The 17599-nt window shown below is 36.6% G+C and overlaps 1 protein-coding gene across 1 annotated transcript in view; it reads left to right on the forward strand.

Annotated features, from left to right (window-relative positions):
• MAN1A1 (mannosidase alpha class 1A member 1) overlaps nucleotides 1-15331 on the forward strand; it is a 178491-nt gene extending 163160 nt beyond the window's left edge. Inside the window, exons 9-13 of the mRNA XM_037844405.1 lie at nucleotides 427-542; nucleotides 4466-4685; nucleotides 5416-5588; nucleotides 12140-12255; nucleotides 12737-15331. Coding sequence (XP_037700333.1) covers nucleotides 427-542; nucleotides 4466-4685; nucleotides 5416-5588; nucleotides 12140-12255; nucleotides 12737-12863 — 752 coding nt within the window. The 3' untranslated portion in view covers nucleotides 12864-15331. The remainder of the gene's footprint in view (nucleotides 1-426; nucleotides 543-4465; nucleotides 4686-5415; nucleotides 5589-12139; nucleotides 12256-12736) is intronic.
• The last annotated feature ends 2268 nt before the right edge of the window (nucleotides 15332-17599 follow it).

Consider the following 17599-nt stretch of genomic DNA (forward strand, 5'->3'; position numbering starts at 1 on the left):
ACAGTTCATTGTAAGCCAGTTTTTTTGTTTTGTTCTTTTTTAAGATTTGCAAATAGTTAATAGCTTTAATAGAATTTCATATTACTGAGAGTTCAAATGTTTTACACTATATATTCAAATAATATTTTTAATTATTTTAACTTGACATTTTTTCCCAGAGAATCAGATTTTTGGAATTAGAGGAGATTGTGTACCTTTTATCTTCATGTTTACAAAACTACCATTGTAATTATTTAGAGTATATTATATTAGGAGCTCATCTGCTAATTTCAGAATATCTTTCTGGAAATTGGAGATCTGCTGTAGTTAAATGTAACATTGAGTTACAGTTGACATAGGGTTTTACATCTGGTAGCTAATGTGCTTTTGCTGCATTATCTGAATTAAGGCTCAATCACTCTGAAATTCCTTTCTCTCTCTTTTCAGACCATGTATCAGTTGGAGGGCTTGGAGACAGCTTTTATGAATATTTGCTAAAGGCATGGTTAATGTCTGACAAGACAGATACAGAAGCTAAGAAGATGTATTTTGATGCTGTTCAGGTAAACCCAATCTTTAAATCATCTTTCCCACTCCGTTCTGACCTTAGAGCTTGCATATTAATCAAGATGGAATACTACATGAGTGGGTTACAGAACATCTCCAGTTAGGTAGAGTTCAATATGTGCTAATGTAATTATAATATTAGTAATCATACTTAAGGTGTTTAGTTCTAAAAGAGCAATTAATAGTTTTTTACATTGTTCAGACCTCAGTAAATATTCTCAGATCTAAAAGAGACGTATTCTCCTTTCATGAATATAAGTTCCCTGCTTAAAGCTAGAATTAAAATTGTAGGGGGGATATATTGAACTTATATTCTAAAAATTGACGACATTAAAATTGCCCAAGGTTGTAGACAATCCCAATGACTGCCTCCATTTGAAGTAAACTTGTCTCCTGAGATTTATGAACACGAGGTTATACAGATGCGTCATTACTTTAAGGAAATACATATATCTGAGATAACCAAACTGTTATTTAAGGGAAGATTGTTAATATTTTTTTAAAGATTCTTTATAATGGAGGAGGAAAGAAAAGGAAAGAACATTATTAAATTACTCACTGTGTGCTAAGCAGTGTGTAAAGTAGGTACTTTAAATAGGATAAATTTTTTTCTTCACAATATTTTGCAGTATTATTCACCCAATTTTATAGATATGGGAGCGGAGCTTCAGAAAGGCTGAGTGTGGAACCAAAATTCAAACTAAAATTCCCTGTGCCAACACCTGTCCCTTTTAACAACACCACTATGGAGTCATTTATGAATATGAACTTCCATAATGTATTTAAATGTTTTTTCATAGGCAGTGATAACTTAGAAACTACTTAGCAACATCTGCAGGATGTGACCAGTTAAAAGTAACCTTAAAAACACCTCTAATTAAGCATCGATCAGAAATTAAAATGAAGTTTGAATGTAAATAAAGCAAGCAAAAAAGAAATTATTTTATATAAAACAAACATACCCAGCTTTTCAGGAACAAAATTTCTTAGCAGAATGAGGTGACTTTGTGATGGATAAATATTTTAACAACTCACCCATCATTTTGAATATAAATCATTTTCAAAGCATCTCAAATAATGCAGAATTGTGGCTGAATCTTCAGAAAATTGACCTTTTTATTGATCACTTAGAAATTCTTTTTATAATCAAGAATACTAAGCAGTAGGAAAAAAATAGAAATTTGTCATTCTAGCTATGTTGTCATTCTAAAGTCAAGTCTCCCTGAGAGGAGTTCTGGGTGATTTTTGCATAGGCCAATTTATTTAAATGTAAGAGAAGCTTGTTTTGCTCTGGTGGGCTATTGATCACTGCATTGACTCCCATCCCACGGGCAACTGGGAGCTTCATAAAGCTGAGCAGGTGGAACTTGTTACTGTTTCACATGTAGGATCCTGAAGCACCTTAGTGAGAACATTGGGGTTCCTTTCACACAGCCTCTATTAGAGCACGTAATAAACATCAAACGCGGACCAGGGTGATACAGTCCATGTATCTCTTCCAGGCTCATTTTGCCTTGCTCCTGGGAGGTGTCAGGTTTTAACCAGGGAGTTCTTTTCCATATACTATGGTTTCCATTAGGTCATCTTCTAATTACCATACTGGCAGTCATTTAATTATTCTAGTTTTAAAGTAGTCCCCTAAGACCTTGATGTTCTGGGAAAGACAACTTTGAAATGTTTTTGAAATATACCCCCCCACCCTAGTTTCTAAAACAATACCCCCACAGCTTTTAATATGTTCTATTTAGACAAATCATTGACAGGAAAATCCATTAAGAACAAATGAAGCCGAAGAGTTTCCTGTGTGTCTAACAGTAAAAACAGTTTCAATCCATTATCTGCCTTCAATTTAGAAAGTTGACTTGCTCGAGCAAGTAAACTTCTAATTTTGACAAGCAGCAGTGTCTTCCATAGCAGAGTTTCTCTCTGCTAAGTTGTATTTAATTGATCTTTATCGAGGGGAGAAATCACTTACATTATTGTCCTGGGCAGTTGAGTTATTGGACCTAAAGTTTCTCAGGTTTAGCTTGAAAATGGATTTTGGAAAGCATTTAATCCCAGAGTGGTATGTTTTCTTTGGTTGTTTTAATAACAAAATATTTGAAGCTTTAAATTTGCTGTCATGACCCATGTGGAACCATACTCAGAATCCACAGTGGTGGACACTCGTCCTGCCAGCAGTGAGCAAGTACCTAGGCAGGTGACATAGCAGACAGTTAGGAGCCTAAGAGCTTCACCTTAATGTACAAAGATGAAGTCACGAAACATACGGAGCTCTTTTTTCCTAATCAGTTCTCTGTAGGCTGGACACAGACTTTATGTGGAGCCCTTAATGAGTGTTTTTTCCTCCTTTGTATGTATTTACATTTTCCCATTGCCACCCAAAACCATTGCTTTGAAGGTCTTGGAACTTCATTGTAGTTTATTTTGAGAGGTAGCAACTTGGTCAGATTCATGCCAGAAATAATATAGTACTTTACTCAGGACCCGTAACAGGGTAATAATGTTTCTCTAATCCATGCTCAAAAGCTATTACTCCCACCATGTAGAAAGAATAATTTCTTGGATGATGAACAAGTATCTGCTTGAAGGGCTTTATTGCAGTTTGTGCTATGGGAAGTGTAAATAGCTAAGATGTTCAGTTGCTTTAAATAAGAATGAAATATTAGTGTAATAACTAGACCATCAATAAAATTAGCTTAACCACAGTAGTGTGTTCATTTATTTCTTACCATCTTGGTTTCATTTGTTTATTTCTGATAGAGGAAGGAAAGGTTTTATCTGCCTTTGTGTTCATTCGTTTTCTCTACAGAAGTTTTTGCCTGTGTGTACTATTCCTAAATGTGCTTCTTGGAAAACCCACTTTTTGGATAATGGTATTACAAGTGTAGACACAATCACAGCCCTTTTCCTTCTATGAAGTAATTGGGGGAAAAAAGCATTTCCTGTTAAAATAAATAGAAATGAATAATGCCAAATACCCTTTCATTTTTACTTTTTAGGATACAAGGCTTATTTTCTCTATCTAGTTTAAAATAACATTAACAGTCATAAAATATATACATATTTTTGTTTACATCACCATTTTCCCCAAATGTAAAGATTTTTATCCTTTTTAAGAAAATATTTATTCATTGTATAGTAGTATTTTTTCAATAATATTACCATGGAGGAATTTGATTCAAGTGTCACCACAATGGAGATGCAAATGATGATGATAAATGACATATATCAAGTGCCAGTCACAGTACCAACTGCTTTATAAACAAAATATTACAGAGTCCCCTCAGTAGATATTGTATTCCCATTTTATGAATGAGGATACTGATACTTACTGATATAGTCAGTAAATTGCCCACCGAGTTGCACAGATAGCAAGTATCAGAGCTGGAATTTGAAGCCAAGCAGTCTACCTCCAGAACAGCTCCTCTTTGTCACTCTGTTCTGCTACCCCTCAGAACTAAGAGACCTTTCTAGTTGGTGTCTCCCATCCCAGAAGAGTAATGTCACCAGCCTGGATTTTATATACAAATGCACTCTGTTCTTCAGCCATGTGTTGCAGGCATGGAAATGCACTAAACCCACTGAACAAGCTGTCACCACAGCACCATTGGCTGTCTTTGAGAGGGGATGAGGGATCGGGGGGGGGGGGGTGCTACAAGTGTCTTGGTCATGTAGCAAAGCCAACTGAGCTGGTGCCAGTGTTAATTCTGACTAACCAAACTGATAAGGCATAGACTAGAAAGAATACAGAAAGCAATAACATAAAATTTCAGATTGAATTGGATTTGTAACACCAAATTCACATGGTGAACAATGTTTTATTCTTTTTTCTACTTCTGCTTTTTAATGTTGGGAGTGTTTTTAGTATAAATTAGAGAAGAGATTACAAAAAGTTGAAAATAATTACTATTTTCAGGCAATTGAGACTCACTTGATCCGCAAGTCGAGTGGAGGTCTGACTTACATCGCGGAGTGGAAAGGGGGCCTCCTGGAGCACAAGATGGGCCACCTGACCTGCTTTGCCGGGGGCATGTTTGCGCTTGGGGCAGACAGTGCTCCAGCGAGCCTGGCCTCACATTACCTTGAACTTGGGGCTGAAATTGCCCGCACTTGCCATGAATCGTATAATCGCACATGTAAGTACCTGTTACTCTTCACTGATAGTGTATTCCCACATTTTTATTTCATTCAATAAGGGACTTTGTCATTGCTGCCATTAAAAAAAAAAAACCCTGTGCCTAATGAAACTTGATCACAGTAACTTACGTCTTAAAAAAATCTATATTTCAGAAGACATTACTTTCCTTTGCATCGAAACATCTAACCTTAGTTTGCCAAGAAACAAAAAATCCAGGCAATAAAGGTTAAGCAAGCCTCTTCTGTTGACCCCTGATTTAGGTCAATGACACTGAGTAAGGGTCTGTGTTCCAGTGCAAAAAGAAAGTATTTTATAACCATTATTAGTCTTCCCAGTATCCCCATGAGGTAGATCATGAGTCCTGCTCCCCTCTTATTAAATAGGAGGTTGAAGCACCCTGGCCATTTGTTAGAATTCCCAATGACTGAGGTTCCAGCCACCTAATAGAAGGTACCTCCAGTTGCCCTGCGCCTCCCTGGTGGGTGCTCGTAAAGGATGGCTAAATGAGAGAAAATCTGTTACCATTTTCTAAAATGGGCTTTTCTAGATGATTAAATTTTTGAAGTGTATTGGGTATTGTATATTGTTTCATGTTTTTAACTATTCCTTAAAATGATTTTTTGGCATCTCTCCTAAATGTCATTAAGTACTTTTGAGTTGCATTTAAGTTATAGACACGGCGTGATGTCCAGGACAATGACCTTTGTCATCCATCATCTGTCCTTTAGTTGTGAAACTGGGACCAGAAGCTTTCAGATTTGATGGCGGTGTCGAAGCAATTGCTACAAGACAAAATGAAAAGTACTACATCCTACGACCAGAAGTTATTGAGACCTACATGTACATGTGGCGACTGACTCATGATCCAAAGTACCGGAAATGGGCCTGGGAAGCTGTAGAGGTGACGTTGCAATTTGCTGTATTTCTTATAGATAAATGTCTCGGTAAAAAATGTTCTGTAATACTTATAAATCTGGTTTATTTACTTTTCTGTGATTTTTTAAAAGCTATAATTTTTTTAAAGGTTTTTTTTTTTTTTTTCCATCCAGGTCTGTATGTTTTCAGTTAAATCACTCCATATTGTTGACTTCCATTTTCTTTCATGTAACAATGATTTTTAAATACCTACTGAATGTCTTTGATATTGAAGGCACTATCTAGAAAGGCATGAGATTAAGTTTCCATGGCTGTAGAAATCATGGTCACTTAATTCCACAACTGTGAACTTGGGGGTATTCATCCTTATGTTATCTGTTTCAAGAAAGCACTACCTGGCTTTTTCTATTTGGGGACACATTGAAATGAAAGTATATGCTTTTACTTAGAGTAAATTAGCTACTTAAATGTAACATTTAGAGAAAATTGATAGAAGAATTTGTGTAAGGATATTCCTTCACTATTCTAGGTTTCTCTAAATACCTGTAAGCTTTTCCATCTGTCCAATGTGTTGTTTGAATCATCTTTATCACCTTTCAGGTCTCTTCCTGCTGAATATGGTATATAATCTTCCTAAACTAATCTGTTGAACACTTTGTGCACTGGATACCAGAGGAGGCACCCTCCAGAATATACATCAAACAATGTCTAATTTAAAGCTATTATTCTGAGAAAAAGTGGGAGAGAATGCCGGATAAGAACAAGCAAATGCTTTAATTACACTCTCCTGTTCTTTAGCACTCTTTGTTAGAAAGTTAGCTGTCTTAAAAAACTGCCCATTAGGAATAGCTTCTCTCAGGAAATCTAAAATTAGTATTGCCTTTGTGTAAAAGATATTAATCTTAGGAAGTCATTGATGAATTTTGCTTATTACCATCTTCATATAGTGTGTGTCTTATCACTAATCATCAGTCATCTTAAGTAGTAGTGATTCTTTAGGCCTCTTTTTTCTTTTTTTCGAGGTTGTCTATGTTTAATCAGTGGTAATTACAATTTCTTTAAACTTCTGATCTGTTCTCTGAAAAAATATATTAATGTTGAGGTTCATCTAAAGCTTTGGTGACAGGGAATTCTGTTGGTCTTGAATTGGCCAGCAATGGGAAACAGACCAACACTCACCTTGTGAATCAGCTTAAGTTGAAAATATCAGGAGTAATATATTTCATCCCATCTAAGATGCCATAATTTGTAAGAAAGACCATTATTTTCTGTATCACTAAGCTATAGAAACACTGCCAATTCAATTATGACTTGCCACTTTTAGAGAGGTTAAAATGAAAGCATGACAGAATTGATCAAAAATGAAAAGGAAGTAGCTCTGTTACCATGTGGCCAGGAATCTTTGGCTTCCAACTGGAGGTTTCTTTGTGGGATGATAAGGTTGGTTTTATATGTCACAATTTTTTACATATTGTCAACTCTTAGTGCCCAAAATGTGAAATTGTTTCCCTTTGTTAAAACGCAGTGGTGCCCCGTTTTTGCCACTTACTAGTGGCTAGTACTTGAGAAACAGTGATGGAGGAGAAGTGCGGGAGGCTCTTGCCCTCTTTAAAGCATAACAACCGTAGAACTGGCAGGCGTGGTAGCACTTTTTCCCTGTGGCACATCCCCGCTGCCCCCTGTATTTCAGCTCTGTCAGCTGTGTCTGCAGTGGCCGGGTCCCTGGCTGGCAGCCGCTACCACCACACCCAGTGCTGCTCGGATGTTCTGAATCGAGCTTCCCCCACCCCCGCCCGCAGCTGCCTGTGGTCAGGGAAGTGGGGTGTGGGGGTAGGTGGGGAGGGGAGTTACCACCTCCAGCGCTGCCCGTCAATAAATGAGGTTTAGGAGTTGATGAATAACTCGGGATAACTCGCCCAGCCTTCCTTCTTTGGAGAGTAATTCTGAGATGTGCTCTGCATGGGTCCACAGAGGGCCTCCCAGGGGTTTCAGCTCCAGGTGCACACTTGCAGACTACTCATTAGCATTTTTCATTGGCTGCCTTTCGTTCCTTGTTTCAATCTTCCTGCTTTCTCACTTTCTGGTATCACTTCCCCAATAAACTTCCAGTATCCAACCCTTGTCTCAGTTCCTATCATCTGGGGAACACCCTCCCTCCCCAAAAATAGAAACAAGAGGATCTTAGAAATCACCTAGCCCAGCCTTCCATTTAAAGAAAAATCTCCTCTCTGTGTCTGGGGCTTTTCAGCAAAGAGGATTTGTACTACATAATAAAGTAGTTTATTCTGTTTTTTAATGACTGAAAGGCCATTACTCCTTTGAGCCAGAATTTACAGTATTCTCTGCTCTAGGGTACTGAGGGAAAGATCACATTTCTCTTCTACATTTCAGCTTTTCAAATATCTGAAGACAGTTACCACGTTCTGCCAACCCTTCCCTTCCTCATCCATCACTTCCTTACACCTTCTCATGACTGTTTCCAGAGCTCAACAGGGTGACTCAAGAATATCTCTCTCTCTCTCTCTCTCCCCCCACCCTTCTTTTTTTTTGTTTTCTCCTTAATTGTTTAATGTTTATTTTTAAATCAAATTATACATACCACTCTAGAATTCTTTATTTTAAAAGCAGCATCCTTATACCCTTCATCTGTTGACTTTCTTCCACAGACAACCCTTTCCATAGTTTGCCATTTCTTTTTTATGGTGCAGGTTAGCAGTGATGCATTTTCACAGGGTTCAACCACTTATCAATCTACCTAACAGAAATAACATCTAACTAATATTTCCTTTGATTTTTCTCAATGATGTCATGAAAAACTAGATCCCTCCCAATTAAACAGCTGAAACTTTATAGTGCAAACTTTATCAGAATATTAATTATACATACATTCTTATGTATGTACATAAAGATCAATTATATAATGTGTAGGGATGTATAGATTAAGCTGGTGCACTGTGCAAGGTAAACCTTATCTAAGGATTTTATTTTTAGCACAGACATTTCTTTCTTGTCCTGTAAACCTAACCCTTTCCATATGGACATTTTGGCTCATCAGAGAGTGAGTGTGATTTGTCTTTCCAGTTCACTCTGCTTCTACATCCTTCCCCAGGCTTGATCCTTCTCTACAATGTCTCCTTGATGTGTCCATTTTGCTTGGTTTTCTGTGTTCTGTCCTTGAGTTCAGACAGCCTTAGTGACATTCTTCACAAGGATACACTCTTGGAAATCTCCGTGGACCAGCCCTTTATTTCCCATCTCTCACCTAATCTGGTAGATAAGAAAATTCTTTTCTTTCCTCACATTAATGCTTTGTGATTTGTTATGATTTAACTCATGCTGCTAGCTGTTCTCTTACCTTCCCCTGGTCCCCAAAGAAGACTATTGCTCAAGGTCAGGTTTGTTTTTTCTCCTTGTGTTTAGCTCCCTCCAGTCACTGTAAACATTCACATGTGCTTCTCCCTGCTATTAGCACATTCCAGTCACATCTGATTACTAATAGCATAAGCATTTACACAAACCAAGGTGGTCCCAGTGCCTAGAGGGGGAACCCTAAGAGCAGAATAAATTAATGTTCTGGTCAGACTTCACTGCACAGACACATGGCTGCTTCCATTGTTGAGATAAAAATCAGGGCCTGTTATGAGGGCCCAGGAGAGCTGCTTATTTCAGTTTCACATTCCTAAAGTCTTAAAATTTAGACTTTTGACACCAGGGTATTTCATTTTTTGGAGGTTAAAAAATGCCTCTTCGACATTCCTTTTTTTTTTTAACTTACCGAAAGCCTCACAACCTGAAAGCAGCCCAGGCCTTTCCAAACCTCCAAAAGGCCCTCTGCCTTCGATAAACACATTATTACCCCATTTACACATCAGGGCTGGGGCCTGGACCCTCGGAGGCCACATGCGGGGACTCTAGAGTGGGTTTTGACCCCTGCCACTCTAGAACTTTACAGTGTGCTCTTAACTACCATAGTTTGCCATGTTCAGATATGGGAGTAAAAGAATAAGTGGGGTGAACTGGAAAGAGGAAAATGATTGCACATTGTCTACCCCTAAAGCAACTCTTTTTCTATAACAAAAAAGTAATTTATAGAATTTTTTATTGGGGTGTGGAGTGGGGAGGGGGTCGCTATTTATCATGTCTGGCTCTTATTAACTTATCACCAAAGAACCTCAAGGGAAAACCAAGAAAACAGTTTGTGGTAAAAATCTTTTCTAGGAAACGTCTGAAAATGGATTTCATTATGTCCCATAGCAAGTTTGCCCTATTTATTCTATAAAAAAAAAATGTTTTGGCCTACTCCACATATCTGGTATTTGACTTTTTATTTGTACAAAGGACCAAAACCGAATAAAGGAAAAAATATTAGGACCTAAAAGTTCTTTTCTTCAGTTTCTTCCCCAATTGCCTCATTGTCTGTAACTCAGAATTTAATCAAAGCACTTTTTTAAGTTGATTGTTCTAATTTTCCCATGAGCTTTAAAGTAGTAGCAAATCATGAGGTATTTTCTTTATTCATGTAGCATGCTGCTCAGATTTTCTTTAATGTGGTAATTAAATGCTCCTCCTCATGGCCCTCCAGCTCTAGTGTGAAAAATCGATATCCTCATTATCAGTATCCAGATGGAGGGTGGCTGGGATAGGCCTGCCCTCGCCTATTTTCCAGGCTCCCCATTTTTAGAGTTTCATTTTCTTCCAAAACCCTTTTCTAGCCAAGGAGGATTTTTCTCCACTAATTCCACAGAGTCGATGCCTTCCTTATTCTTGGTTGTTGGGTGAAAACTGGGGTGTAATTATTTATACATGTAAGAAAAGAGGGTCAGAGTTATGATTCATACAAGAAAACTAAAAAATAAATCAAAAATAACATGAGAACCTATGAATAACTTTATCTTTTTATTTTCAATATTTTCCCTATTTCATTATAAATATTAGGGTTTTAGTCTTAATTTATTCTTTTCCACATTCTATGAACTAGTCTCGTACCAGGTTTCAGAGGGCAGTTTTTGTACAATAGAAATTGTTGTTTGACCATATAATTAATAGGATTAATGAGATGTAGTGAGTGAAAAATAACTTTCCTAGAGATGACTATGCCTACTAACAGCACAACTAATATAACTTCAAAGTGCAAACAGCAGTGAGCTGAGTGGCAGCTGACAAAGTGGAAAGCAGGTTGGTTTTAGGTTGTTACCTGAATTTTCATCTCCAAACTCCCCAACCCTTCTCTTTCCCAAATTCTCATAATGCTCAGACAACTACAGCAATGTAGGATAATTTCTCTGTAGACAGATCCATCCCAGACTAGAGGAAAGAAATATATATGTTTAGGAATAGGTACCAGCCACATTTTTCTCACTGTCCTCCATTTTCTTTTTTTTTTTTTTTTTTTAACCTCTGTCACCAACTTCACTGATTAGTAGGCCACAATCAATTTCTAAGAAATAAGATGTTCTGATTATAGTAGCAGCTGTATTCAGACCAGTGCACTTCCTCAACCAGTGGCTTGTAATCCCAACTGATTTAAACAATCTCTCTAGACCAGGTGTTCTAGTTTGCTAATGCTGCCAGGATGCAAAACACCAGGAATGGATTGGCTTTTATAAAAGGGGGTTTATTTGGCTACAAAGTTACAGTCTTAAGGCCATAAAGTGTCCATCAACAAAGGGGTACCTTCACTGGAGAAAGGCCATTGGCATCCGGAAAACCTCTGTTAGCTGGGAAGGCACGTGGCTGGCATCTGCTCGCTCCCAGGTTGCATTTCAAAAATGGCATTCTCCAAAATGTCTGCATCAGCTTCCAACGGCCATCTTCAACATGTCTGTCTCAGCTCCAGCTAGCTATAGGCTCCTTCCGTCTGAGTTCATATGGTGCTCCTGTAAACTAAACAAGGCCCATGCTGAATGGGCAGGGTCACACTTCCATGGAAATTATCCAATCAGAGTTATCACCTAGAATTGGGTGGGTCACATCTCCATGGACACTGAAACAATAGGTTCCCAACCAATCCACACTAATACATCTGCCTCCACAAGAATGCATTAAGAAGTATGGGTTTTTCTGGGGGACATAAATACACAAACCGGCACACCAGGGGTTGGCAGTTTTTTCTGTAAAGGGCCAGACAGTAAATATTTTAGGCTTGGGGACCATAAAGTTTCTGTCACTATTAACTTCTGTCATTTTAGCATAAAAACAGACAATATGTCAGCAAATGAGCATGTCTGTGTTCTAATAAAACTTGTTTACAATAAGAAGGAGCAGACTGGTTTGACTTGTGGTCCGTAGGTTGCCAAACCCTGCACAAACACAGTAGGAAATGGTAACAACCAGTGAAAAATTACTCCAAAACTAAATGTAGAAGTGTTTCCAGTTAGATGAGATATACTGTCCATATGTTCCTCAACTTTTTATATTTTATTTGTATTTACATTTTAATTTTCACTTAAAATTTGTTATAAGCTGTCGCTTGGTTTGAATCCTTATTTTATCTGAATCTGACAATCTAATAATAAAAAGTAGTGACAATCAATTTACTTCTCTGTGGCCTTTTTTTCCCTCCTCTTTGTAATTTAGGCTCTGGAAAATCACTGCAGAGTGAATGGAGGCTACTCCGGCCTCAGGGACGTTTACCTCAGACATCAGAGTTACGACGACGTGCAGCAGAGTTTCTTCTTGGCAGAGACACTAAAGTAAGTAAAAACTATGTGGCTGAGGTACCTGGTCAGATCTTCTCTGTGGATGCCTTTGTCCTGAGCACACTGACTAATATCACATATGACTGGTTCAGATGCCATTCTCCAGGCAGGGCAGGAATGCAGATGTGTTTTCAATCCTGACGAAATTTAATGACTTGAGGTTGCTTTGTAGGCTTTGCAAGCACTGACACCAAAGCACATAGTAGCTTCTTTTACTCCCTATAAATGTGTATGTATCCCCTCAGGGTTGCAGGTAGGGTTTTCTGTTGTTGCTTTTTTTGTTTTCTTTGTTTGATTAGAGAATTTGTAGTTTTACAGAAAAATTCCCCTCAGGGTTTTGATATATTTTACTGTTCTCCATGGTTCTCTGAAGGATGAATGGAGGCACTGAGGTGGGTTTTGCTTTGTCTTTGTGGTTTCACTGTGAGCTTGTCAAGATCTCTCAGGCCTCATATACCTATGTTTCTCTCACCAGGTATTTGTACTTAATATTTTCTGACGATGACCTTCTTCCACTGGAACATTGGATCTTCAACAGTGAGGCACATGTTCTTCCCATACTTCATCCAGATAAAAAGGAAGTTGAAGTCAAAGAAAAATAAAAAAGACATTTTATATTTTACTCTGCTCCATTCCCTTCACTGTATACCTTAATAATTCCTTTTCTGGTATTCAGGCACCTGATGAATTTTTATTAATAAATAGGTCCATGATTATTCTAAATTTTAAAATAGTTTTGCAGTCTTTTATGTTTATTATCATAAGCATAGATAGGCCTAAGTTCCTATTATATCCTGTATTATTCAGCTTGTAGAGCCACAGTTGTTTTTTTTTTTGTTTTGTTTTGTTTGTTTGTTTTTAAGTAATCTCTTATCTCTGGAGATTATGAAGTTGTATTATCATTTCTATTAAACAAAATAGAATGGTATACCAGTGATCTCTTAATTACAGTTTTGATTTGACTGCAAAACTTCTTCCTCCTCTATGGGGAGATGACGTCTGCTTTAAGCTTAATGTTTTGCCATGTTGCAAAAAGCCATAATAATAAATTAAGTATTAAGAAAAGCTTTTTTTTCTTTACAATTTCATATTAATCTGGTTTGTCTATCCACCAGAGACAGATATAACTGTGACAGCCTCCTCCTTATGCGGGTCTATCATTATTTGATAGAATGTCTTCTAAAATACTTCACTCACATAATAATTCAAATTAGAAAGTCATCCCAAAAGGATCATCTCATGTTGACCTCATTTCATTGGAACAGCAGTATATTTTTGTTGGTTAATTAAATTAGTGTTTCCTAATTTGTGAATTATTCTCAAATTTTACTTTGTATGTCATTTCTGGATCATGTAATGGTTAATTTCCTCCATTCCCTACTACATAGTAAGGTGAGCTCTCAAGTTTTGCAGAGCCCTGCTATCACTGAAGTTTATTTTTAAAAGAGAAATAGTGTAACTCTTAGTGTGTTAGCTTTTGCTTTTAACTGAATAAATGAAGAAATTGGGTCTCTCTACAGAGACAGAATTTCGAATGGCTTTTAGTTGATTTGTTTTCATTTCATCCTTTTTTTTTCCTTGAGGAAAAAAAAAATGCATTCCATTTGATTCAGTCTTTAAAAAGGCCCTTTCTCAAATGCAGTAAATTATTTCATTTCCATTTATGAAAGCAAGATTTGACTCTGTGAAAGAAGCTTTGCCACTTTCTCAATTCATGGTCAACTGAAGAAAATCTAATAAAATCTGGGCCAAACAAGAACATAATATATTTAGTAGGGTTAAACTCAGCATAGAGATCCCAGTTTAGAAGCAACATATAGGTCTCCCCACTCCCAACCTCCAAAATCCTGCAGCAGATCCAAGTAGTATGAGTCTTCAAAATATTAAGTTTTGAGATATGAACTGTTCTCCCAAGAATGGATTGTAACCAAATCTTGTGTTTTCTTATCATATTGGTTCATATTTTATATATATCCCCATGAACAGGCTAATCCATACACTGAGGTACATACAGACTTTTGACTACCTAAATTTTCAGCCTGCTGTGTCCAAACAGATCAGGTCAACCCCATGGATTAGGCTGAACCATATGAAATTGCCATATTTTTAGTTTAAAAAAAAAACTGTCCAGTATCTTCAGTGTCATATAGTTCAACCTAATGTTTTTAAAAAGCAACTATTATTGTCCCAAATCTCAATAGATTTAATAGTTTCAGCTAAAAGGTGTTTCAGAAGACTGCCTTTGTCTGAAAGGACCATCTTGTGTGGCCTGGTTTTTTTTCGATATTATATGTTGGGTATATGTCAAAGGGCAAAAATTAGCAAATGAAAAGAATCTTCATTGTCATGTTAAAATATGTCTCTGTGACCCAAATAAAACTTCTCCCACTTGTATTCCAGTTCACCTAATGAAATGAATGGAGAGCAAGAGTCCTTTTTTTCCAGGACTTTAAGGCAAAATATAAAAAATTATTGCTGAAAACAGGCCACATGTATTTAGAGTCTAATTTTCATATAAATGTCCTTGAACTAGCAACTTAATTTATATTATTTGCTTTTCAATTTGATTTGAAAATGCACAAAGCTGATATGTATTTCTGCAGCAGCTAGGATATTAAAATCAGGTTGTGTGTGTACACTGCACTGTAATGTACCTTTTGTATCCTGGTGTAAGTAGACAACAAGATTGCACTTCATGTTGCTCTGCCAGTGGCAAGAATAAGGTTTTTTAAGTTAAGGAATTTGGGGTTTTTTTTAACAGAAGTCCCCAATCAACAGAAATGTAAAGGGATAAGAGACTAAAATTATGGTGATGTAAATTTAAAGTCATGTTTTGTGTTAATTATTTTAAACTGAAGTCATTAGGCAGACACAGCCACCTTCATTTTCAGCAAAACTGGGCAGTTACGTTTACATATGTATTCATATTTGTACATAAATCCATTCTGTCATTCCCAACTTTATATAAATCTCTTAATGTTACAGAATACATAATAGATTGACACATAATTTTTAAAAACTATATTTGTAAAATTTCTCAATTGTGAATAAAGTCTTTTAATATATCTCATTTGCTATACTTCTTTCTTTTTAAGTAAGCTTCTCTATGTCTAGGGGTGAATGCATACAATTTCAAAGGGAAATATTAAGATCCTATTAATAATTCCATATCACACCAAGAGTATCTTCATAAGGAAACATTTCCCATTAAAAACTTTAAGTTGCAAATGATTTTGTATACAACACATTTTTCTTAATCAAATACTTTTATTAAGAAGCCAACATATTCAACACGAGGACATGCATGGTAGAGAGAAGGGGCAGGGTTGATGTCAGAAATTTCGTAAAGCATGATCCTTGTTCTTAAGTTTGCAGTCCAATCAAGGAGATCAGACTAACCCATAGACACAAGAGTGTTAAATTAAAGTTCTGCTATTATTAAAAGTCTCCTTTTGAAGTCCACAGGAGCAGGAAGTCAGTAAGACGTGAGTGGTCAAAGAAGCTTAGTGAAAAAATAGAATTGAAGCCACAGAAGAGCCTCCAATATTTTTTTAAAAGCCTAGGTTTTTCACAAAGTTCATATTGTGCTTTTTAGAATGTTTAGATATTTGGCTTGCTGTTTTCTCTACTGGAATTACCTTTCCCTAGAGTTTTTATAGCTCATTCCTCACTTCATTCAGCTCTCTGCTCAACTGTCACCTTATCAGAGGGGCAGCATTGGTAACTCACCATCACCTTTTATATATAACATACCCCTATAGTACTCAGATCCACCAACGTTTGACATTTTGCCACATTTGCTATATCATTCTATCCATCTATATATCTATCATCTATCTATTTTCTAAATACCTGAGAAGAGGTTATATACATCTTACTCCCTGAACACAGTATTTCCATGTACATTTCTTAAAAACAAGGGTATTCACTTATGTAACCACCTTAAGTAGAGTTATCAAGTTTAAGAAAATATATTTCTATATTCCGTTTTTTTCATATGGTCCAATAATGTCATTTTGGGCATTTTTTCCTCCATTATTAGATCCAGTCTGGGATCATGTATTGCATATTAATTGTCATTATCTCTTTAGTCTCTTTTTTTTTTTAAATTGTGGCAATATATGTACACTCAAACTGGATTTTAAAACATAATTGGGGGAATTTTAAGATTCTTATAGGGGGAATCTTAAAAGTATTAACTTCAATTGTCCCTATTTTTTGTTGGGTTGGGTTTTTTGTTTTTTTTTTTTTTTTCAGTGACTGTTTCATTTGCTTTCTTCTCCAATAGCTGCTTTCAAAGTTAGTTCTCAGACTGCTTTTTCCATACCTCTTGATTTTAATGTGACTGTCAATTGCACAGACTACACAATATCCAAGTTTGGCCACACGTCTTCTAAATGCATAAGATTTTCTTGGAAATGACCTCCTCCCCCACAAGTTTTTTTTACATTCATTGACATGCTAATTGTTCAAGATTCCTTGGCTCATCATTCTTATGATCACTTTGATTCCGCTTAAAACATGCCATTACTTACTGAATAAATTAACTCAAATTTGTGTCACAGATCCATATAATTCCCCAGTGAACACAAATTACCAGAAACCTTAGGAAACAATGATAGATGTATAGCTTCTTTAAAAAACTTTTCCACATACTGGGATATTTTAGCCTTCCGCCATGAGCACATATTAATTCACAATTCTGCAAAGAAGGCCATAAAATATACTGCTATTCAAAAAGCATTTTCCAAAATGGCATGCACCTGAGATTTTTTGTTTTTTTGTTTTTACTCACCTGAGAGAAACGAATGATCCTCATTCACAGAATCTCTGGAAGCTGTTCCTGACTTTCAAACTCCTTTTTTTTTAATTATTTTTTACATTCTCGGTGGAAAATTCAATGACATAGCTCAGGATCACCTCTTAGAACTAGGATGGGAGATCTAGATATCGATTTCTTAAGGCAGGCCCACTAGTTTTTTGTCCCGTTTCATGGATATGACTGCTTTGACCTCTTGCAGCTCAAAGCCCTCTAGATGGTACATAACAGAAAGAAAACAAAATCTAAGTCCCCTCCCTGTTGGTGTAAAGTTTCTTTGCCACTCTACGTTTCAATACAACACTTTAACCTCACTGGTTAAATAAATCCCCAGTAGATTTCACTGCTGTTCACATTCCTCTCTCTCTTATTTTTGCCAGGTTGATAACGTAATTTATATAGTTTCAGCCAGGAGCTGCAAATAACATACATTTTAAATGCCCCATTACAATAAATTAAGTTCCTCTAGTCTCTTATCTCTTTATGATGCAGCATAGAAGGGCTACTGAGTGGGTGCAA

The sequence above is a fragment of the Choloepus didactylus genome, chromosome 7, assembly GCF_015220235.1.
Source record: "Choloepus didactylus isolate mChoDid1 chromosome 7, mChoDid1.pri, whole genome shotgun sequence".
In the NCBI taxonomy this organism is placed as follows: domain Eukaryota; kingdom Metazoa; phylum Chordata; class Mammalia; order Pilosa; family Megalonychidae; genus Choloepus; species Choloepus didactylus.